General features: G+C 40.9%; 1 protein-coding gene across 1 annotated transcript; it reads left to right on the top strand.

Moving 5' to 3' along the window:
* Positions 1-374: 374 nt before the first annotated feature.
* LOC308129875 (potassium voltage-gated channel subfamily KQT member 2-like) lies at positions 375-22340 on the top strand (the record flags this gene model as incomplete). The annotated part of the gene is made up of 8 exons (XM_080495988.1): positions 375-673; positions 16989-17079; positions 17164-17290; positions 17581-17756; positions 19872-19997; positions 20106-20216; positions 22071-22166; positions 22242-22340. The coding sequence occupies 8 exons, from the start codon at positions 375-377 to the stop codon at positions 22338-22340; spliced, it is 1125 nt and encodes a 374-aa protein (XP_080352114.1).
* Positions 22341-24186: the final 1846 nt, after the last annotated feature.

Here is a 24186-nt window from a genome sequence, read left to right as displayed (position 1 = left end):
AAGCACAGTAATGCTCGTCTCCTCTCTCCAAGTCAGCAACTTGTGACTACTCTGATCTGTCCAGATTGAGGCGCACTGAGTTCTCTGAGCCATTACAGTGATTGCAGATCTCCAAACTGCTGATGACCAACGTGATCGGACTGTGGAGTGAGATTTCTCGTCCCTGCCTGCGTGTGTCAGACGGAGCACGCAGGGAAAAGCAAACCTTGTGCAGCCGGTTTTCTTGGGGGACCGACACCGACTGCATCCAGCACACGCGCGCACACACACACACACACGCACGCACGCACGCACACACTCCCTTCCAGCACCAGTGATGCATCCCCGCGGCAAGGGCACGGACAACTCCCCGGCAGAGTGGGCTCGACTTTAGGATGGTGCAGAAATCTCTCAACGGCGGGGTTTACCCAACTCAAGCCGGAGAGAAGAAGCACAAAGTGGGCTTCGTGGGTCTGGACCCCGGAGCTCCGGAATCCAGCCGGGACGGGGCGCTGCTCATCGCCGGCTCGGAGAGCGGCAAGCGGGGCAGCATCCTCTGCAGACCTCGCGCCAGTATCTCCGCCGGGAGACCCAGACCCAACAAGAAGAACGCCAGCTATCGGAAGCTACAGAATTTCCTCTACAATGCGCTGGAGAGACCGCGGGGATGGGCGTTCATCTACCACGCTTATGTGTAAGTGTTTGCTCCATTGATCCAGGCACCGTGGCCTGGCCCGGCTTTACCCGGACCAGGGGGCGCGGATCCCCTGTAACACCGGCTGTTGCTGGTGTGTGTGTGTGTGTGTGTGTGTGTGTGTGTGTGTGTGTGTGTGTGTGTGTGTGTGTGTGTGTGTGTGTGTGTGTGTGTGTGTGTGTGTGTGTGTTGTGTGTTGTGTGTTGTGTGTTGTGTGTTGCCGTGGTGATAGATGGGTTGGTGTTGCAGCAGGTTTCAGCACCACACGAGGTGGACAGCTCCTCTCAGTCTGGGTCTATGTGAATATGATAGAATACAATAGTTTTATTGTCATGGTATAGGTACAACCAAATCTGTCTATGACGAGGATTCAACCATCCATCCATCCATCCATCCATTCATGCATCCATCCATCCATCCATCCATCCATCCATTCATGCATCCATCCATCCATCCATCCATCCATCCATTCATTCATGCATCCATCCATCCATCCATCCATCCATTCATGCATCCATTCCACTCAGTACCATTCAGGGTTGCGGGGTGCTGGAGCCCATCCCGCCTTAATATGGGACAGGGTCCACTCTGGACAGGTCACCAGTCCATCATATAGCAAACACATAGAGACAGACAACCACTCACATTTCCCTTTGGAGGTACCACTTTTGTTATTAGATCCTGCGTGTTATTTTGGAGGCTGCATGCTGGTGTATTAGTTTAGTAAGAAGATTGTGAAAGCATGTGCCTTTCTGTGTGATGTTTGCATGTACGTGTTTGGGTTGTCTACAAGTAGTATGGTTGCTTCTAATCCAGTCCTGGGCATCATGAGACCCGGGGGCCATACGTGGCCTTTTAGCTCTGCTTGACCAAGCTTCAGGGGGTCACTGGGAAATCCTCAATCAATTTAAACTTACTGTTATTATTGGCTTCATTACATCTAAAATGGTCAATATTTTCCATGTTATTGACCATAATTACTTCGTTGGTTGTGTCTATCAGAGCCAACCAATGTTAACTCCCATTCTTTTTCTTGGGGGACTCAAAGTTTTACCATTGTACACACAACCACATCCTGTACAATTGCAAATTATGTTTTATTTCACAACACACAATACGTGAAATACAGTTTTTTTTGCTATATTCAGTAATGATGCGTTCATTTTCTCTGAGGATGAACTCATTGGGTTCACACATCTTGTTTGGTGGTCTGGTGTCGCTCCAGCTTGAAAGGTTTCAAGCTTTAATTCGACAGTTTTTCACCACAAAAGATGCATTCAGCCCTGATTTTATCCACTGCTTCAACGAAGCCATATTCCATGCAACTCTCTGCACGCTCGTCTTTATTTTTCTTTTTTTTTTATCAATTCCTATTGTGTTTAGCCTGCCAATTTTTCTCTCATTGCCTACACTATCATTGTAGAGGCCTAATCGTTTTAGTTTTGTGACATAAATTAATTTTATGCTAGATATCCCTTTAAATGCAGGAGGGCTTCTTGACCTGCCCATTAACACCCCCACCCCCCCACCCCCACCCTCCCTCCCCCCGCACAGGTGTGTTTGTCTGTATCTGTGTCTGTGTCTGTGTCTGTGTCTGTGTCTGTGTCTCCACCATAGTTACATTATTCAGCAAAGTTTGCGTCGTCATTGCGGATAGTAAGTTATTTAATAAAATTCTAAAAAGTGGTCTTAACACTCAGTAGTGTCTAGTCAATAGCGATATTCCTGGCAAATTGTTTCATATCAATATTTGAACTTTTACCAGTTAATTCGTTGAAATTAATGTTTCTGGAATATATTGTGAGCATTAGGAGCCATTGTTAGTTGGGATCGGCTCCAGCAATTATATAAAGTGCCATATTTGAACCTTCTAATCACAATCTTCAACATCTTGGTTGAATTTGAAATGCTGCTGAAGCAGTACTTTTACATTCCGGCACGCTGGATTCAGGCTAAACATAATCCTTCAAGGTTCAAAATTTCAACCTTTAGCTGAGTAAGTAAGAAGCAGCTTTTACAGGGCCATTCAGCTTAAGCATTTAAAGAACTGGGCTGTGTGGTTAACTGGAACTTTGGTGTGGGTTAATGTACAGATGCTTCAGTTCATGTGGTTGTGCATTAAACCTGTGAAGGTTTTGTTCTCACAAAGCACAGGGTAACTCGTTTATCATTGCCGAGATGGAATAAGACCAGCATAGTGAGACAACACTTAATTTCCCCACAGGTTGTAGTTTTCTGCTTTGGGGGAGCTGCCTGATGATTGTGTAGCTGTAACTTGTGGCATTAATAAAACACTAACCAGATAATATTTCACCTGCTAACTCATGAACGAGCAGATATTTTCCCATTTAGCTGAGTCTCTGTAGAGTAGACACGCACAGCCATAGTGTTCATGCAGTGCAATTATTTCACTTTATTTACGAACGGAAATATCCTCAAACTGACATCAGGGACACAAAAAGTCAATTTCCTGTTCAAATTACTTGCATGTTTTGTAGTAATATTATCAATCAAGATATGACTCATACCTGTGGTAGGTTGAGTTGTGTGTCGCTCTCTCTCTCTCTCTCTCTCTCTGTTTGTGTGTGTGTGTGTGTGTGTGTGTGTGTGTGTGTGTGTGTGTGTGTGTGTGTGTGTGTGTGTGTGTGTGTGTGTGTGTGTGTGTGTGTGTGTGTGTGTGTGTGTGTGTGTGTGTGTGTGTGTGTGTGTGTGAGAGAGAGAAAAATGCATCATTTTGAAAACGATGTCCATAAACACAGAAATACGGAAAACTATGCAATTCTCCTGTCAGGCCATTAGTGGCTGCTGTTGTTGTCGTATCAACAAACAACCAAAACGTAATGAAAGTTTAGGTTTTTCATTTGAAAACGGGGGTCTTTGTCATGCTTTTTTATTTAGCAGAGCACAAAACATCAACGCTCTGATCTTACTTTATAATACCATCTATTCAGTTACTTCCTGGCTCATAAAAAACACATAGCAGTCAACTTTTGAATAAAGTTTCACTCAAAAAGACTGCAGAGTTCAAACAAAGTGGTTTGGTAAACCTGAGAAAGAGGCTAAATGAGCCAGTGGTGTTAAAGGACCAATTCAACACACTGTATTGAGTTTATTGTCTTTCTAAACACATTGAAGGAAAATACATCCTGTAGAGCCCCGTCCTTCTTTCGTATAACCGAAATGCATTCTCCCCAATCATTGGTGGACTTTCCAAAATTGCTGTACTGCTCCAAGGAAAAATTGTTGTGGGCCGGAGAGAAGTGAGACTGTGGAAGTTTGCTATATTGAATCACAGGAAATGCGTCTCATCTCTCTTCAGCTGTAGTGAAGCTATTAACGTGGCCATATTGTCTCTGTGGCATGGTTTGGAGCCTTTACACCCTCCTTAGCCTATCCAGGTGACCATTTCATAGATGTCAATCAACAATTCACAAAATCCAGCTTATTGGGAGAAAAAAGAGCAACATTTTGCATGGTGAATGGCAGAAAATTGTTCTTTTGTAATCAATACTAGGTGTTTAAGGTGTTTAAACCGAGATGTACAGTATGCTCAGCTCACAAAAAGGAGATCTACCACTTGCAGCGCCCTGTAGCCATGGCTGAATCCTCTCAGATGCCTGTGAGCAACGAGCTGAAATGGCCACAGCATTAAGGAATTCACCTTGCACAGCATATCGGCTCCCCCGAGGCGGCCGGATGCCCAGAAGTAAGGCCATGCTTTAATGTGAACACACACACACACACACACACACACACACACACACACACACACACACACACACACACACACACACACACACACACACACACACACACACACACACACACACACACACACACGGGTCCTCTAGGTACTTTTGAAATATTAACTGAATACTACAGCAGCCAGCTAAAACTGCTTCTTCACCATTTGTTTTTGCTCATTGAGCTTCTGTATGGAAATCCTTGTGGAGCTTCACAGCTGAATGAGGTAGAGGGACAAAAAAAAGAAAACTGAGCAACCTCGTCAGAAGTGGTTCGTCATGTGTGCCAAGATAAATTCATGCAATGTGCACAACATGCCATCCCTCCTGTAAAAGAACTGTGCAGAAAAGTGTTTTTTAAAGATTAAAGACCACCTCTGGAGACACCAGAGAGCTTGAAAGAGAGCTTTGCATAATGTTTTATTTTTTAATTTTCACAAGTAACAATTAAAACAAATTGAATGATAAAATCTTTAATTTAAAACAAATGTTTTAAAAACTGAATGTATTGTTTGATTTAAAACAATGATGTCAGAAAGAGCACTCGGTACACCAGACATCGCCATTTAAGTCACAGGAGTTTATATGTATTCCACAGAAGAAATACAAATACCAATTCCAAAAGATCAAAAATAACAAAGTCCACGAGAACAACGAAGAAACACGGAGAGATTCTATCTACACCAGAACAGACAAAAAATGCTCAATAGCTAGAAACCACAGTCACCAGGTGACAACAATCACACACTCCAGCACAGGTGAAATACATCTGCGAGCAGCAATCAGACACGAGGAGAGGAAACGAGGAGCCTGAAACCAGAGACAGAGTCAGAATCTCAAAATAACACAAGTGACAAAATGTGATCATGAAGTAAGTTAAAAGCATAGTGCAGCTGTCCTGCAGAACCATATCAGTAACAGTTGCAGACTATATGAAAAGACTTGCCAGATATTCTAAATTAAAGCCTCCTAACTTACACAGGAACAACTATTTGTCCCTTTTTCATGAACAACCATTTTAGATCTTCGAGAAACAGTCTAGATGGTTGTTCAAGGTCTGTGTGTGTGTGTGTGTGTGTGTGGGGGGGGGGGGGGTGGAACTCATCCCCTGGTATAGAGTTTCTCTGCCTTTGTTTCTGTTTTATACATTATTCATCGTCATTGGACTACATTTAATCTCCCAACCCTTTGCACTTCCAACAAGCTGATTTATAAAACTATCATGTGCTGGTATCTATCAAACCTTCCTCATCTCAGCTCAGGAAGAATGAACATTAAACAGTGACACTGTTTCCTCCACATTTCACAGCAGGAGCCATTTCCTCCAGATCGGGCTGCTCTTGAACTGCTGTGCAGGTGTTGTGTTTCGTGGTCTCGTTTGTAATGCGTGTGAATGATCGATATGTGGAACATGAGTACGTCCAGAGTACTCTCTACCTCGCTGCCTTCTTTCTCTCCATCCGGCTGTCCCTTTCCCTTTCTGGATCAGTGTAACAGGGTCACAGATGTTGCAGGTCTAAATATTTTAGCGTCTCTATGTTGACATAGATTCTGACTGAATAGCTAAAAATCTATATTATTCTTGTGAGATCGGATCAGTGTATGCGCTTCAGTTGAAGCTCTGCTGGGATCCGTGCAGAGCGATGGTACGTCCCTGCTCTGCTGCCGGACTCGGGGTTCTGATAAAGTCCCTGGTTTGCTTGATGACTGTGCGTCCTCTTGTTGAAACCACCAGCTGTGCCAGAGTCCTCTGCAGCGCTAAGATGACAAAATGTGTCACTTCTGCACCAAAGTGGAGCAGAGGAATTTCACTGGTGAAGAGGAAGGTGAGCGAAGGGGTGTTTGAGGGTGAATCACTCTGTGAAAACAGTGGAAAACTCTTGAGTGTTTTGGAGGCAGATTGAGGACATGATCCAGTTATTCACTATTTTGCTGAGCTGGCCAGCTGTAGCCAAAGTGGGGACGGCAAAAGGCAAGTACAGTAGGCAACAGACGCTGGCTGCCAAGCTGCTGGGGTGTGATTGAGTGGTTTGTTGTAGGAGGAGAAAGGTTTGCTGTCTGGGTTCTCCACCACGGTGCTGTTGGGGAAGAAATTTCCTTCTACTTCTGTCAATCATTCCAGGATCTTGCAGTTTATTAGTTATTATCAGGGTGGAAATAATAATTTTGCAGGCATTTTTCTCAGAAATGACGATGTAATTAGTCTTTGAGTGTTTTTGCACAACATAAGTGATAAAAAGCTTAAATAAATGTACTGCCTTCTAAGGAAGCAAAATGCAAGTACTATGACTGGAAATATCCTGTGCATTACAACTACAGCAGCACATAATTCACTTCTATTGCTTAGTTTTATTTGATTAGTTTCTGCATGTGAGCCATGATAACAGTGCAGAAGAACAGTGCGTTCAATTCAATTTTTTGAATCCAATGTTATTTCTCTAAATACAACAGTCATTTCAAGCCACTTTTACAGAGAAAACCCAACAATTCCACATGAGCAAGCAGAGAAAATGGTTCAGGAAGAAACCTGCAGAACCAGACTCAGAAGTGGGGAATTTCTGCAGAACCAGAACATGGACCAGAACCAGTCCTAACTTTAAGCTTTATGAAATAGTCTGAAGCTGGGAGCTGGTTCTGCAAAGCTGTGCCTCTAATTCTACTTTCAGAAAACCAAGGAACCATCAGTAAGCCAGCACTCTGAGAACAAAGTGTTCTTCTGGGGAGATATGGGACCAACAGTTCTTTAAGATACGATTGTTGTTAAGATAAGTTAAAAGAAGGTCCCCACCAGTACTGTACGATTTGGTTGTGTACTTGAGGATAATAACTGTATGTCCTCTCCTGATAATGGTGTATTATTGTAGCATTGCTGTGATACATTTATCTGAGCTGTCAGCACTCTGTGGTTCAATCTAATGGCTGATTCACTCTTTAATTTCACTTATATCAGGGAGTTGCAAGTAAAAATGTTATTCTGGTCTATTTCAGTGAATCAGATATGATTAAGATAATATTCTTTTAACTGCGTGGGCTCTTGTGTGGGTGGTGTGATGGGCCTAACAGGACATGTAAGGAGTTCTAACATATAACTTCGTCAGATTCAACAGCTGTAAGAAGACCTTGATTGTATTATTAGTACCCGCTGTGATGATGCTATATCATTAAACCGTTACGTAAGGCGATGAAGTTTAATCATTTCACCTGATGCGAAGAAGTCTTGATTAAGATTATACAAAAGGTGTAGATTCAAACCACATTTCTTCCACATCAGTGTCACGAGAATTGATCCCAGCCAACCACTGGAGAAGGCAAATGAGATATGAGGAGATTTCTCCTCACTCAGTAGCTGCATTGAAAAAAAAAAAAAAAAGATAAATCCTCATCACAGCCACTAAAAGGCTACAAACCCCATGGGTAATTTGGAGTCTGCTGTCAGAAGGCATGTGACGGACAGCAGTTTGGTTGCTAGAAGATTCACTGCAGTGGATTTAAGTTGGAATATATGTTCTCCATGCACCCAGTCGAAGGGAAAAGCTCCGAGGATCTCAAGGGAACACTCAGGTTACACACTGTGACAATCACATTCATACGGTGGATCATTTTCAACTCACAAATTAACCTCAAATGCCTGTTTGTTGTACTCATATGGAGAACATACAAACTCCACGTAGAAAAATCTGATAATCTCACTGTGAGGCACTGGTGCTAACCGCTATACTCCATCTGTGTTAAAATAACTGATTTTATCATAATATAAAATAGGGAAAAATATTATAACGTTCCAAGAAAAATTTAGGCATCGTTCACACGTAATAGTTTTCAGTGGAAACGGAAAACTTGTGGGTCCGTTTACACGGTGGAATCCAGAGTGTCATGACTCCCAGTCCATATTTTCCTGGGACTTGGTTTATAGTTGAGGGTCTCCGTAATAACAATATATTAAATCCAACTTGGTCTTCTGTCCATACGGATGTCCGTTCACTCACAGGTGTTCATGTTTCTAGTGTATTGTTCTTCGTGTGCTTTGTGTGTGTGTGTGGTTTCATTACAAAAACAACCATCAGCAACCGACAAGAACATCACATTATTTTCAGACTTCCTGTCATTTCTGTGTAAACAGACATCATTTTCAAACCAATGGGAAACTTTTCTGAAATGGAAAAGCAAAATGGATGTGTTTTCACTTGAAAAGTGGTCGTGCAAATGGGGCCTTAATGAAACAATATCGCATTACATAAGTAAGGGTTTACTATTTGTTTAATAACACTAGACGCCCCATAACCTCATTTATTTTTACACTATCATGAAAAGGATTTGATGGAATAAAACATCAACCTTATCACATTGTAACATGAAATCAGAGAAAACAGTCCTGAAAATATATATTGCAGTACAATGACATTTACATTGGTTAAATTGTAATCAGTTACAGGTAATTCTATAGGTGGTTAAAAAAAAAAAGTCAAGAGGTGTTATTCTCAAAAACGAATGAACGCATTAATTATTTATTTAGCCTTCTTTCAAATTACATTACTTAGACAAATAGTAGAAAATGACATTACAGTGCTTGAGTTAAATGAAAAACCTAGTAGCTGGGGATTTAACATTAACTATATATTCAGTGACTTACTAATTTAAAAGTAGTAAAGGTGGTTTAAATATGTCAATTCTCCTTTACAGTTTTCCATTACGGTATTTAGATTACTAAATGATAGAATGGAGACACTGTGATATAACTTCACAATATCACAAGAAATATTTCACATTCTTTTCTGTTTCTTCCTAAAAAGATTTTTTTCTAGTGTTTTCTGTTGAATCAATCATCTGTTCCTGAATGCATTAATTTTCAGATTGAATGCATTTATGTCAGAGCGCAGTCCTCACATGTGAAATGTCTTTCATTTCTTACTGATTTTTCAGGCCAGGTCTCATTTTCTGCATGAAACTTAGGAGAAACTCGCTGTGATAAGCAGCTCACAAAGCAGGGGCCCTGGTTAATCACCACAACATAAACAGGGTCACTCATGTCTTCACTTAGTGGCCCCCCAGAAAGTCATCATCACCCTCAAACCTCCCCACAAAGTGGACGCCGCAGTGCTGGCACATGGTCTCCACAAGCATGATTAGGCTGAGTGAAGAATCTTTTCCTCCTTATTTTCTTCCCCTGAGTTGGTGGCGGTCTAAATTTAGCGTGACGAGGATGTGTGTGCAAGGCAGTGTTGTGCTGAGCGGGGCAAATCAATGTTTCTTTATCTGCAGCCCCGGGGAGGAAATCCAGGCTTTTCTGGCCTCTTCAGCCTGATTGATCAACAGTCACGTTGCTCCCGACGCCGTCTGGCAACAGGTGGATGTGTTTGCTGTCTGTGGCTGTTTGTCAAGTGTAAGAAGGAAGGAGATTTCTGCTTCTGGTGGGTGTTTTATAGTGACCACAGAGGGCCCAGAGACGGGATCCCCTGCAGGATGTAGAGGATTAAAGAGTTATTGTATCAGCTGGAATATCCATGTCAATGAAACAGAAGCAGACACAATAAACTGCTTTACTGGCTTTTGGAATGATAAATCCAGTAATTTATTTGTGTAATACACAATCCTGCTGCAGTCATGCCAGAAAAATTTGCCCTGCAATCACAACTCATAAAAGTTGTTCCTTTGAATTTGGTGTGTTTCAACCAAATTGCAAAAGTACTCACAGTCTCTACTAAAATACTTTGTAATATAAGACCAGAATGGTTCCCAGTCTGGTGCTGTGTTATCATTTCTATTGGTTAACTTATTAAACATACATTCTTTCAACTGTGGAACTTTGTTTCCCCCCCCCCCCCCCCCCCCCCAACTGTTTAAGAATAATAAAGTACTTGTTTTATTTTCTAAGTAAAAATCCTACTGAGATACACTGAATTCATTTTTTAAGGGCTTTCACATGGAAACAGGAAGTGTCAGGTTTAAAATCATTGTTGTTGTAACTTGATCGCTCTTAAACTCATCCATTGCTGCAGCTTCAGTATTGATAACTGTTACCATCAGCTGCTGTTTTGACTCTATCTATAAATCTGAATAATCCTCCTGGAGGTTGAAACAAGGAGCAAGCCAGTTTGAAGAATGTGAGGATTGTAGCGAAGATTGTGCTTTCAAATCACCAATAGTGCCATGTTTTTAGCCATTTTCAATGTAATAGACCACACAACATAAATACTTGTCTATATTGCAATAAGATATTTGATTTAGTTATTAGTTAATACTGGATTTACCTGGCAATATAAAGTCATTTCAAGTTTATTTAACTTTAGCCAAATATCCACTTGGATGGGATAGTTGTCATATTCATTCATTGAGAAAACACACTGAGCATCACTCTCAATGATGGTCATAAAATTAATTTTACAATTCAATTACCTAATGAGCAAATTATTATGTTATTAGGCTTTATTACATTCACAATGTCCACAATTATTATTAGTGACTGTTATTATGGTTTCTCCTTATTACAAGAAGAAAATGCAAATATAATTGCTCAAATGTCTTGAGCCAAGTACATTAATTAAGTATAGATACTTCATTACATCTTATTCTCACAGAATCTTTCTCGTCTGTCATGTTGTTGAATTCGCTGACGTATCATCTCTACTGTGATTGTGGTGGATGAAGGAACAGAAGTATAGGTGAGTGTATAGGTGCATAAATGGATGTATAACAGGATAGATGAGTGTATATCGATGTCAATAGATGAGTGTTTGGAAGACAATGTATGATGTGTGTACATCGGAAAAGATCAGTGTGTGAAGGTATAGATGAGTGTATATATGCATAAATGAGTGTAGAAATGTGTGAATGAGTAAAATCCATAGATGAACGTGTATCGGAATAGATGGGTCTATCGAGGGATAGATGAGTGTCCTGATGTGTAGATGAGTGTATAAGTGTAGAGATACATAAATGAGTGTATAGAGCTGTAGATAAGTGTTTTGGAAGCGTCACGGTGCTTAAAAAATGATTGAGGTGAGAATCTGTGGGAGATAATTGTGTGTCTGCTTCTGGAAGCAGGTTCTGTGGCCCTCTTTCATCAGCGATTGTCCTCATTAGAAACTACTGATGAGTTTGGCAAGGTCGAGTCAGGAAAGCTGCATCAACTGATCTCCAGTTGGAGTCGCAGCCAGCTTCTCTGTCCACCGCATTTCATTTTAGTGGCACCGGTGGTGTTGTGGAAGTATTGTATTGTACCATGACGCCAAAAACACATCAACTTTTACCAACACACAAGAGCTGGAGCCTGCAGAATAACAACAGCAGAGTCTTATTCTGTTTTTCTCTGACATGTCGAAAACACATTTTGACAATCTCAGATATGTCATCGCATTTATCAATCTCTGTCCAGGGGGAGACAAGTAATCTAATCGCCAACATCCTCACAATCACAACATTTTCCAAGCTCATTAATTGAACGCTTTCTCCATCCTTCTAACGTCTATACCACTCCATCCAATGGTGGGACCATAGACTCTATCCTCAGGAGATTCTGTAAAGACATTGCTCATCACAGGGCGAACACAGAGAGACAAAGTATTCCACACATTCATATTCACGTCATGAGCAACTCCAGATTCACTAATTCAGCTCAAATACATGTGTTTGGCCTGAGAGGAGTATCTAGAGGAAAAGGTTGAAACTCTACACAAAGAGCAATGTACTTAACGGTAACTTCTTCCATTGTAACCAACATGGACTCTTTTTGTAGTTAATTTCCCCCACAACCATATTTACCAAAGTCTGAAACATTTGGCTCCAGCATGTACATTTGAGACTAACTAGCGCTTATGTGACGGATAACAATGAACAATTGTCATTCAAGTTGGATGGATAATATTCAAATAAGATGACGCAGATCTGATGAAATCTAGTGTAAAACTCTTCTCGCATCAAACACGTGGATTACAGCATCTGCTTGAGAGACGCTCGAGGCGAGCAGCTGAAACACAATGACAACAACCAACGTCTGTGAGCTCCGAGCTGAATGTCGTAGCTGTGTTTCTACTCCAACAGAGGAAACGTGGGACTTCATATGGTGAAGTGGCGAACAAAAGTGACAAGCTGCGGCACTGTGAATGACATGATGTGAAGTGTCTGACTCTCTGACTGACTGACCTAAATCACCGCATAGCCACATTGCAGTGGAGAGGCAGGCGACTCGAGGGAGAAACGACACCGAAGCAGCCCATCCAATCACCTGCATAGCAAGAAAACAATGAACACGGCTGCAGTATGTACGTACACAAATGGGTGTAGTGGTATTTCAAAGACCATCAACACCAGATGGAAGCTCGTGTTGGAGGCTCAGTAAAAGCTGCCGACATAATGAGGTAATACCAATGATCATCTGAGAAGAGAATCAAAGCTTAAACTTTCATTTTGCCAGATGTATGAGAAGCTGTTCAACAAACAACGCTGCAAAGCTTACAGACCTATAATAAAGAGCAACAGAATAAATCTATTTGGTCCATTTAATCTGATGTGATCAATATTCCTGAAACTAAAAAATACAAGAAAAGGATCTCAATACCTTGCTTGGATGTGATAATTCAGACTTTACAGACACACTTGAAGAATAGTGTTGTACAAGCTTATTTGGTCCACGACTCACTTTCACCCGTCAAGCATTGACGGCTGTGACCATCCATGACGCATGAGAATCCAAAAAACACATATTTACTGTAGCCGTGAGAGCGGCTGACCTCAGTATGACTTCACAAAGCAAACTGGACAGAACTGGTGCAGCAGCAGCTGTGAATGCTCAGAGCTTTTCATGCCTGTCTTTATGCCATGAAGAATATTGTAAAAAAAAAAAAAAAATGCATAGAAAGAAAAGATTATACACCAGTGTACCTGCTGCTGTGCAACACTGATCTGTGCCGCTTCATCTTGATTGGCCGACAGCCAGCAGCTCCTGCCAGGAGCTTCAAACTGCAGCAGGAGGAAAAAGGGGGGGGGGGGGAATGCAGAGGAAAATTTGAATATTCAACAAGGACGGATCCTCAACCGAGGAGCCATGAAGGCTAAATGACTCAATAAGGAGAGTAAACACTCAGCTGAACTCACAAGCGAGTGTGAATAGAAAACAGATAAATGGAGGAATCAGGAAGCATCGATCTGTCAGATTCACTCTTAATTGGGGCTTTTGAGGCTTAAAATCCTTCAGAGGAAACGTTCAAACAATCCCACTGGAGTGAAAAGGACCAGGATGGAGACAAGAGATGAGCTTGTCTTGATGTTTGAGTGTCATCAACAGTCTCGAGCCATTAAAAGCTACGATAAATATGACTGTGAACTTATAAGAATGTGTTTTCACTTCCCTTGGCAACTATTCCAGTTTCTCATTACGTTAGAAAAAAGTAGCATACTATAAACACACGTTGGCATCCGGCAAGGTTCAATACGGGCAATGCAGGCTTTGTCAGTGGTGAGAAATGGTGCAGCGATTAATTTATTCTGGGGCTGTAGATTTTCCGGATCTGTGTGTGAGAGCTGGAGTTTTCTCCCCACAGGCCCAGAGTGGAACTGAGCCAACCTGCTCCCTCTTTCTACACGTCTAAAGCTGCACAAACCACTACTTTTTACCGCAATTGTGGTGCAATTGTATTACAAAGTTGTGTTGTTGATTGAAGTGACATCTGAAGAAAGAATTCAGGGAATGTGTTGATATACACATATACTATATTGACTTTTACTTCAGCTGATTGCATTTTTATGCCAAAAGTCAAGGTAAGTGTGACTTCATGCTCTTTCTGCCCTTTAAGAGATTTACTTCAAATTTGCCTCAAATGCTAGTATTGACTGATTGATGAATTGGTCTGGTGGTGTCTGTGAATAATGAAGGTCGTACTGGTCTCACGTTGTATATTCAGCTAAAATGGCACAAAGCGCAGGGTTTGTGGATTTGTTTTTCAAAGACGGAGATTTAATTTATTGTTTTTGTATATTCTTTCCAAATATCAATAGCAAACACATTGGCACCAGTGGCTGTATGGCTTTGACGGAAGTAATTGAGACCAAATGTTGAGTCAATGGTTCAGTGAGACCTGAGGCCTCCAACACTTATGAAATCGAAGGCTACTTCAAGGGCATCCAGTTATATGAATCACTACTTGTGAAAAAAAAAAAAAAAATTCAGACCCGAGTGTTTGTCCTGAATAATCGCTTAGTGCAACTCAGATTGTCCCTGTGGGCCTCCAGCCGCCCCCTGGGGCCACATTAACTAATGTGTGTGTGTGTGTGTGTGATAGATGCATCATGTTCTGCCTACACACAACTTGTGACACACAACATTTTTATAAACTTGTTATCAGGAGCTGAAGCTGCTTTTGTTGTTTGTTTATGTCTCTTTAGAGATTTTTAAAGCAATGCAGCAACATAGTTGGACCTAAGTGGACGGAAAAAAAGAAAAGGATAAAGGCTTGTTCATGCTATACATACAGAGTAACATCACTGCATTTAAGCTTTCATGCAGAATGAGCATTTGATATCAATCGACAATGGGCTGCACCTTTAAATCAACATACAGGCCAAATGCCAAGAAGAACAGAGATCTAAATAATGTTGATATTGAGATTTAATGCACAATCGGAGGCAGTGTTGCAGGAAGCTTTACATCACTTTAGAAGTCACACAGTGGCTCTTTAAAAACGTCCATCATCTGTTTTTCCCTTATGATCTCAACACTGCCCCCTGTGGCGACGTGTGGTATTTCTGCCTATTTCTGTAGGTTTTCACGCACAACTAATGCGCATCCTGGTTATAGTCAATAAGGTTTACTTTATTTTAACTCAGTCAGATTTTTTTTTTTTGATTTGTTAAACAGCAACCAAGTTCAATCGATTTAAATATGTGCTGTTATATTATTTACAGAATAGTACTTTGGTGCTGTTGTCCATCCATCCGTGAATATATCGTGACTGGGCATGTTAAACCCATTTCCATTCAAGTAAAGTTACTTTTGCATTACATTTTCAACAAGCTGATTGGCTTCTCATAGAAAATCCTCCTTTGTGTTACTGCTTGGCTAATGTTTCCTCATTACAGCATTTCACTGAAATGCAGCAGCACATGGCTCTATTTGATTTATTGATTCAGTTTATTTGACGTTACACCCAAAACACAAATGAGATAATTAAGTTCCAGCCCTCGAAACCATACACCATAACACTACGCATGGATATAATCAAGTGTTACAGAAGCAGATTTGGACCCGCTGTGGTCATAAGCTTTATCTTTCACATCAGATTAATGAGACGAGGGCTCATGTCACTGTTGAATCATAAGACAAAAGAGAAGAGAGGCTTGATGGTTTTTCTAATCCAAGGTTGTCAAAGTTAGATTTATGTGCTCTGAATTGTTTAGAAGCTTTGGTGTGTTCATGAAAGTTGGTGTGTCTGCCAAACATTTATCTTCACTGCAATGTTTGTGGTGAATCAGAGAGTCCTAATAGAGATAATCTGGAAGGTTCTCCAGAGGAAACGGTGAGGAAACAACCTAAACTTATAGCTTTGATATCTTTATTGTATTCTGGAGTCAACAAGGCAATAAATATAACATTGATTTGCCTTTGCAGTTTCAGCCCTTCTCACTGGACTCTACCTTTTCCTCTTGTTCCTGTTAGCTCATTTTTACATTTTTGTTTTCATCCAAACACTGATCACAGCAGTTTCTTTTCAGCGGTCTGCTGTCTCGCCACTCCCAAAGTAACAGGAACACCAACCTGACTTTGTTTTTTGGACTGTATGTGTTAATGTCAGTTCAACATCAGACAAAAGCTCAGTATTTACTCTCACTGATTCTTCTTTTGTCAATTGTCTCTATAACGTTGTATCAATTCAGCCACTGCAGTCACGTCAGTGTAGTGTGAGTTTGGACTTGCAGCACTTCTTGTCATGTTTAGGAATTACCTGTTGCCATTCCTCAACATCTCTGCTCCGATTACTGTTGGTCACGGCTGCGTCTTTGAAAACCCTGCATTGCTTCAGGGTTGGGTTTCATCAGGCACTTTTCCATTAGCTCCGATTTGGACTTCTTCCAGGAGATCTTTTCTAGAGAAACCCGGGCGCTCCCATGCTTTCAAATCACATACTATCTTTCATCCGATGAGCCGTCCATCCAGTCATGTCAGGCAGCCCTGTGGGTAATTGATTTTCCTCCAAATCTTGTTAGTGACTCAGAGTCACATCCATCTGATTGAACCTGCCACAGCATCACTTTTGCATTTTTCCAAATGCACCACATTTAAAACACAGCATCACATTTCTTAGATGATTCAGGTGTGTGGTCTGAGGGTCGGGACATATCCAAGCACAAAGTTGATGTGAGAGGACTTGGAGGACGATTATACACAAAGCTTGTTCAGGGATCTCATCATGAGGACTTGAGAACAATGACAGAAAGATAAATCCTGATGGCTCCAGTGGAAACACTCCCTGAGTGCTTTCTCATCTGCACTCGTGTTGTTTGCCACCAGTTCGTTATTAAAATTTTTGTGGTATATCATCAACCCATCGAGATTTAACTCTTGACTCTCTCGTCTTTTCCAGCTTCCTCCTGGTCTTTTCCTGCCTCATACTCTCAGTCTTCGCCACCATCAAAGAGTTCAAAAATAGCTCAGAGAGTGCCTTGTACATCTTGGTATGTATTTCTAAAACTGTGTTTACTGTGCATCTACATTCTCAGCACTGGACCAACGTAACATGACTGAGGTTTGTCTTGCAGGAAATTGTGACCATCGTGGTGTTTGGAGTGGAGTACATCGTGAGGATATGGGCTGCTGGCTGCTGCTGTCGATACAGAGGATGGAGGGGGAGGCTCAGATTTGCCAGAAAACCCTTCTGTGTCATAGGTGAGAAAACAGGCCCCAGAACAAAACACAGACAAGTTTACCGGTTTGAATCCTGAATTACTGAGGCTGTATGTTTAACATGTCTAACTGCTCCAACTAAACTAAAATTAATGAATGTGACATCAATCGCAGCAAAGAGCTTGATAAGGAGTGTGCTCGAGGAAGACATGTCAAACATACAGAAAATAGGCTTCTGGGACCAGCATTGCAAAACACTGATCTAAATCAAGTCGTTCTTTATTATGCATCTTCAGTGTATGTTGTATGCAATGTTGCGTTTCTCCCTGCAGACATCATGGTGCTGATAGCATCAGTCTCCGTGCTGGCAGCCGGATCTCAGGGCAATGTGTTTGCCACCTCGGCCATCAGGAGTCTGAGGTTCCTGCAGATCCTGCGCATGCTGCGTATGGACCGCCGAGGAGGCACCTGGAAGCTGCTCGGATCTGTTGTTTACGCCCACAGCAAGGTGATCTTGACAATACTGAGCTCTGCACTGAACAGTGGTAGAATTACCATCTTGACGTTTTCTGCATTGTGTTCCTGTTTCATATCTTTTGTCTTAATTTGATTAAATCCACTATGAGCATGCAGGACAAACAGTGCTTTCTCCAGTGGTGTGGGTTTAATATGTGTTGTGGGTGGGCATTCAATTTGAGTGTATAACATTATAAACCCAGATTATTTATAAGAACAGGATGCTAAATGTAGGACTAAATATTCCTTTATGAATCAATATTGACTCATAAAGCTCAAAGACCTGCTCCATTGTTAAAATAGAAATGCTAGCTGCTTGTTTTCCCACTATGGGATCTTTAAAACATCACTGTGATTCTATTACCTGCAGTAAAGTTGACTTTCAGTTAACAATAGCTAAAAAAAAAAATCTTCACAACCTTCACACTCACAATGACCTGAACAATTTGAACCTTCACTCACTGTGATGAATCCAATTAAGATCACAAAGCGCATCAGTGAGGCACACAATCGTACATTGTTACTGGACTAAATTAGGTTTTTCTCAATTATCTGCAGTTCAGTTGAGTTTTTGTGACAACTTTCTCATTCTTTCTCTACTGGCTCCTTCCTTATTTAAACTTGTGGACGATCTCGACTGCAGAAGTTCATGAAGTTCATGAATTTAAGGCAAATCAATTTACATCAATAATAGTTTCTCTTTCTCTCATTTTTAATATTTAATTCACAGTGTTTTATGCAATCCTTCCAGGTTTTATTTTTTCACAAAAATAATTTGGTTTCTGATTTGAAACTTTGATTCTGAGCTAAATCTATAAATAATACAGGGAATGAGAGTATGCTTACCACATTATCCAGAATATAAGTCTGCACATTTTCTTTTAATTGAAATATCAAATTAAACCAAATAAATTTGGTGTATTTAACACATTTCTTGACATTAACAACAAATGGGTGAAATTAATGTACACATATGTGCATATTACCCTTCCCCTCCAAAAATGGTACAATATGTCATTTAAATACATCAAAAACAGCTCTTCATATTTACTTTTGTGCTTGGGTACTTTTTAGAACCTTTTTGCACTTTTCCTTAACTGGAAATGTAATTTGTTTTTTGATATTGTGTTTCCATTGAAGAACAAAATTCAAGAACTTTTAGAAATTCTGCTTTAAATATTTGATTGATGGTAATGTTTTATAAGACAGTATAATTTGCAAAAGAAAAAAAAAAGAAAATGAACGAAAGAAACAGACACTCGAAAACATTTTTAATCCCAAAAAACATGCAGAAGAGTGTAATGTAGTGTTTCCAGTACTGGGCAGAGTCTCCATTCACACCTCCATCCTTCAAAAACAAGCACAAGCTGTTTCAATGGTGTCAAGCATACACGAATGAATAGGATTTGAAACGTTATTCAAAGAATATCTGATTGAGTCATTTAGTTTTCTTAAAAAACAAAATAATGCTGTAGTCATAATGTCATGTTATTGTCTTTAGCAGCCATTATTGAAGTCACATTACTTTTTTTCCCATGTAGCAGGTAATCAAGTGATAACTACTTCACACAGGATTTGAGCCAATGAGATTGGAGCCATTTTTGGTTTACTTCCTGTCGGGTTTCCTCAGTGACACATCAGCTCCAAGTCGCCATGTCATTGTGCAGAAACATATTTCTCCCTGGTTATTTTTTTAATGAGCTCTGGAACTGAATTATTTCCTTGCAGTATTAAACTGTGGAAAATGTGTTGTTGCTGCCACGTGTGTGTGTGTGTGTGTGTGTGTGTGTGTGTGTGTGTGTGTGTGTGTGTGTGTGTGTGTGTGTGTGTGTGTGTGTGCGTGTGCGTGTGCATGTGTGTGTGTGTGTGTGTTTATGCGGGTGCGGGTGTGAGAGAGATGGCAGGTCTGTGGCAAGTGTTGCAACCGAGGGAAATAAAGGCGTTTATGAAATAGTTGGTTCCCTGCACAGGGCTCAGATCTCACTTCATCACGTCCAATGTTATTACAGACAAGCCGTTTTTACCCGTTGATAGTAGCTCCAGTGCCAGGGTGACATTTTATTACTTCAGAGTGCCTGCTCCTCACTGTGTGGCCTCCCCTCTGTAGGAGCTCATCACTGCCTGGTACATCGGCTTCCTATGCCTCATCCTGGCTTCATTCCTCGTCTACTCTGTAGAGAAAGAGTCAAATGACGAGTTCGAGACCTATGCCGACGCTCTTTGGTGGGGACTGGTAAGTCTAATCGAGCTCATTTTGGTTTCCTTCAGTTTTTAGGTTTTTCACAAAACTGCACCTTTGCATTCCCGTCAAACTGTGACATGGGTTTGTTTGCACCTCCAGATCACTCTCACCACCATCGGTTATGGGGACAAGGTCCCCAAAACCTGGAACGGACGCTTGCTGGCGGCCACTTTCAGCATGATCGGGGTGGCCTTCTTTGCACTTCCAGCTGTGAGTACGAGGACTCATCAGGAGTGTTTGAATCGAATGTTTTCAATGACAGGGTGCGGCTGGAGTGCCAATCGAACATCCTCATTTGTGTTCATTTATCCATTACAGTATTCTCAATAAGTGCTTACTAATGTCACTCCTCTGCACCGATATCCACCTCCCTTCCGTACAGTCATTTATGTCTGTTTAATCAGATTACAATGAGACATTTAAGAATACTATAAGATGTAAGTTGAGCTGTTTTTGTGAAATGGGTGATAATGAGTCTCTGTCGCAGCCCGTCTGTTCAGACATTACTAGTTAGTAGTTGTCAGTAGCTTCAGCTGATGTTGTGTTTGTTGTTTCCAGCATTAGCACCTGCTCATTTTCTTAGTTTGTAAGCCTGAGGTCAAACTAATTAGAAAAGGGACTCTGCACCATTAATCAAATGTACAATATAATTTCCTCACTTTTGTAGATAAGCTGCCCTTGAAGTACAGACACATAGACTGCCGTTCATCTGGTTTTATTCTCTGGTGCACAATGCAATTTCACACATATTCTTATACAGCACAGCTTGTTATCATCTTCTAGCTTGTTGTTGTCATGTTTTGGTTATCTTATTTCCAATCAAATCTTTTCATCACATTAGTTCGTAAAGGAAAATGCACTACTCGGTCATTTAAGGTACTATCTCTTCTCGCTGGTGTAACTTTATATGTGTTCAAAAAGCACCTCTATTCTATTCTATTCTATTCTATTCTATTCTATTCTATTCTATTCTATTCTGTTCTATTCTATTCTATTCTATTCTATTCTATTCTATTTTTTTATTGGAATTGAATAGGTTTTTTTGTAGGTTTTGTGCAGTTTGCCTATGAAAAATAGGTTTTAGGAGATGGAATTTTAATCATATTAATTCACTGAGAATAGACTGGCTGTAAAAAAGTCTTTCACTATTCTGGTTATTGTAAAGTTATTATATTGTATTTCTACACACTCTATTAAGATATAACTAAATGAAATTTTCAGACTTATGTCTGAATTAATCCTAGAATATGAATCCTCCAGGGCCCCCCTACCCCCACCCTCCCATTCAGTTAGATTAGTGAAGTTAACAGCATGAATGAAGTTATAATGATAATGAGCCCAATTGACCTGATTTCTTTGCTTTGAGGCATTCTTTAAGTAAAACTTAATGATTGTTACGTCTCTGATGCCTCAGCTTGGAGCATTGTTCCCATCTGCTGTTCAGTGCTGGGTTTTGATGCATCACGACCTCCACTCCCTCTGAAACAGTGGAAACCACAACCAGCCATTACTACTTATTATGTTAATGCTATTTCACGTGCCAGATTGGCCCCGCTGTTTTACATCGAAGTTGTAAAGCATTTATTATTCTGCCAGCGTCTGTCTGAGCTCATCTTCTTCATTTCCTTTGTCTTCTGTGGTAGAATTAACCTCAAAGGTTCCTCCTCAGCTTGTTATTCCTGCAACATCAAGCAGCTCTCGATGCTGTGACTTCAATCGCAGATGCATTTGTTAAACTGTTTTCGCCCGAGATTTGATGTTGTCAAACTCAGCAGTAAGCTTTGAGCAGCACTTGTTTTGTCTATCACACCTTAAAAATCCCGGTTTGCTCCATCAGCACACACAGGAAACACTTTGACTGTGTTCAACAATCAGCATTTTCTCCCACGTTTCTATCGAACCTGCAGACATGTGAGTGTGTGATGTTACCTGTTCAGGCAGGGTGTTTATCGAAGGGCTTCTACAATAGGAGACGAAGTGCTGTTGTTGCACTTCCTCCCCTCTGCTGGCTCGAGGTCATTAAAGGTCACTGATTGCTTTATGGGGCTTTCTGCGTCTGCACAGGGCATCTTGGGTTCTGGATTTGCCCTGAAAGTCCAGGAGCAGCACAGGCAGAAGCACTTTGAGAAGAGACGTAACCCTGCAGCAGGCCTGATCCAGGTACACCGAGAATCTAACAACACTGTGGGTCAATAAAATAGATGCCGTCTCTGAGTTTTCTTGTGTTTCTTCCAGGCTGCTTGGAGATTTTACGCCACCAACCTTTCCCGCACAGACCTGCTGTGCACGTGGGACTTTTATGAGCAGACTGTAGCTATTCCAATGTACAGGTAAGAGATGAAACCATATCATATTCTGCTATCTTCTCTCAAAACTGTAGAGCAGAATGAAAGACTGAACCAGCAGGATTTCGTCGTCTTATTGTGTTCGATCTGGTTCTTCGCTTTCTGCTTTGATAAGGTTATTTTGCTGAGTTTTTGGCAGTGATCATCAGAGCCTTTTTGAAATGTGGCCCCAAAGACAAACACGAGCCAGGCTCACTTTGAAGAATTAACCACATATTTATCCTGTCCAACTGTATGAATCAGCGAATTAACCGTCTGACGTCCAGTGTACAGATTTCTGCCTTTTATGCGTCTGAAAGGTGAAGAATGATTGCCATTCTGCTCGACTTGGAAAGCACTTGACTTTCCTTCTGGCCTTAATTTGAGGTGAAAAGGCAATGACCAGCAGAACAGACAGCTGCCAAACTAAACTCAATTAACTTTAAAGGGACCCCGAAGGCAAGATTTAACCTTCTGAAGCCTCCCTGGTAGGATGATGACGTGTTCTTTGTCTTTTTTTCCCAGACTTATTCCACCTCTGAATCAGCTGGACCTGCTGAGGAATCTGAAGGGGAAGTCATTCAGGTACAAACATGAAGTGGACTGATTGAGATCCAATCACCCAGATAATACAATTAACGTAGACATTTCTGATTCTGAGGCCCCACCCCCTCTCCCCTGATATGTGGCGCTCCACAGGGCTCAATCATGGCACCCCTGCTTTTCTCACTTTGTTTCCACTGGGCTCGATTCTTGTCTACACGACAAAGTTTTCAGTGAAAACACAACGTTTTTGTGGGTTTTTTTCATCCCAGAGACTTTTTGCATGATGTGGGAATAAAAAGTTAAGAGTTTCTGTAGATGAAAATCAAAAATGAAAGGAAGAGGCTGTTTTGAAATTGATGGAATTTGTTGATGACTTTTTAGTTCTCTGGGAATTTATTATCCCTTCAGATGTGGCTTGGAGACGTTCCAGACCATTTTCAATATGACACTTTGACGTTAAAGCGTTAAAACCTCGTGACAGATGAATATCTTATCTGCTAACTGAAGAACCAGGTAATTGTTCATAAACTCAGGGGTCCATCCAGTCTGTAAAGTTACAGAAAACAGAACAAAACATGACTCACATGAATTTGTGATAGTCATTTCACAGATGCATTTTCCACACGGTTGAATCAGGTCATCTTCTCAAGTTACCGACCAGCCACCTCACCTCCTGCTTTACTGAGTTTGTATGATGTAACAAGCAAGTATTAAAAAGACATCAAGGTCTTTGTTCCTCTTTATCTCAGCTGAACACATCTTAGCTGTTGGCATGATGATCCCTATCTTGTGTGGGACTTTCCTACAGTTCGATTAGCAGCATGTCGAAGTAGTTCAACCTGCAGGAAATAGGATCGAAATACTCTTTAAGTTTGGTTGAAAAAATAAAAGAGGTTTAAGTTTTAGAGTTTGAAAACAATTCGAAATATCAGCCAGAAAGTCCACTTTAATTATGTAACAATATGCTACATTTAAAAATGCAAATGATGCATTTTGGATTAAAAGTGAAGGAGTCCCATATGAGGATAAAGGGAGCCTTATCACAATCTGCTGCACTTCCTCTCGGCTCTATTGAAGCATCACTCTTTTTATTGATTTCTGCACCTCCAAAGGTTGTTAATAACACTTTAAGAAGTAACAGGTTGATTTAACAGTATTGCATTTGACAGGTGCATACTTACTGCGAGTAAGGCTTCCGGTTAAATACAGTATTGTATTTGTGAAAATGGTTCTAACGGAGCAGAGCTGCTGTCTTTCTCTCTACTGCTCAAAATTAATATCTCAAATTCATGTTCACTGTGAGAGGCTTG

Source organism: Blennius ocellaris (genome assembly GCF_963422515.1).
Source record: "Blennius ocellaris genome assembly, chromosome: 5".
Classification (NCBI taxonomy): domain Eukaryota; kingdom Metazoa; phylum Chordata; class Actinopteri; order Blenniiformes; family Blenniidae; genus Blennius; species Blennius ocellaris.
The sequence above is the reverse complement of the archived record's forward strand: the minus strand, read 5'-3'. Positions and strand labels throughout refer to the sequence as shown.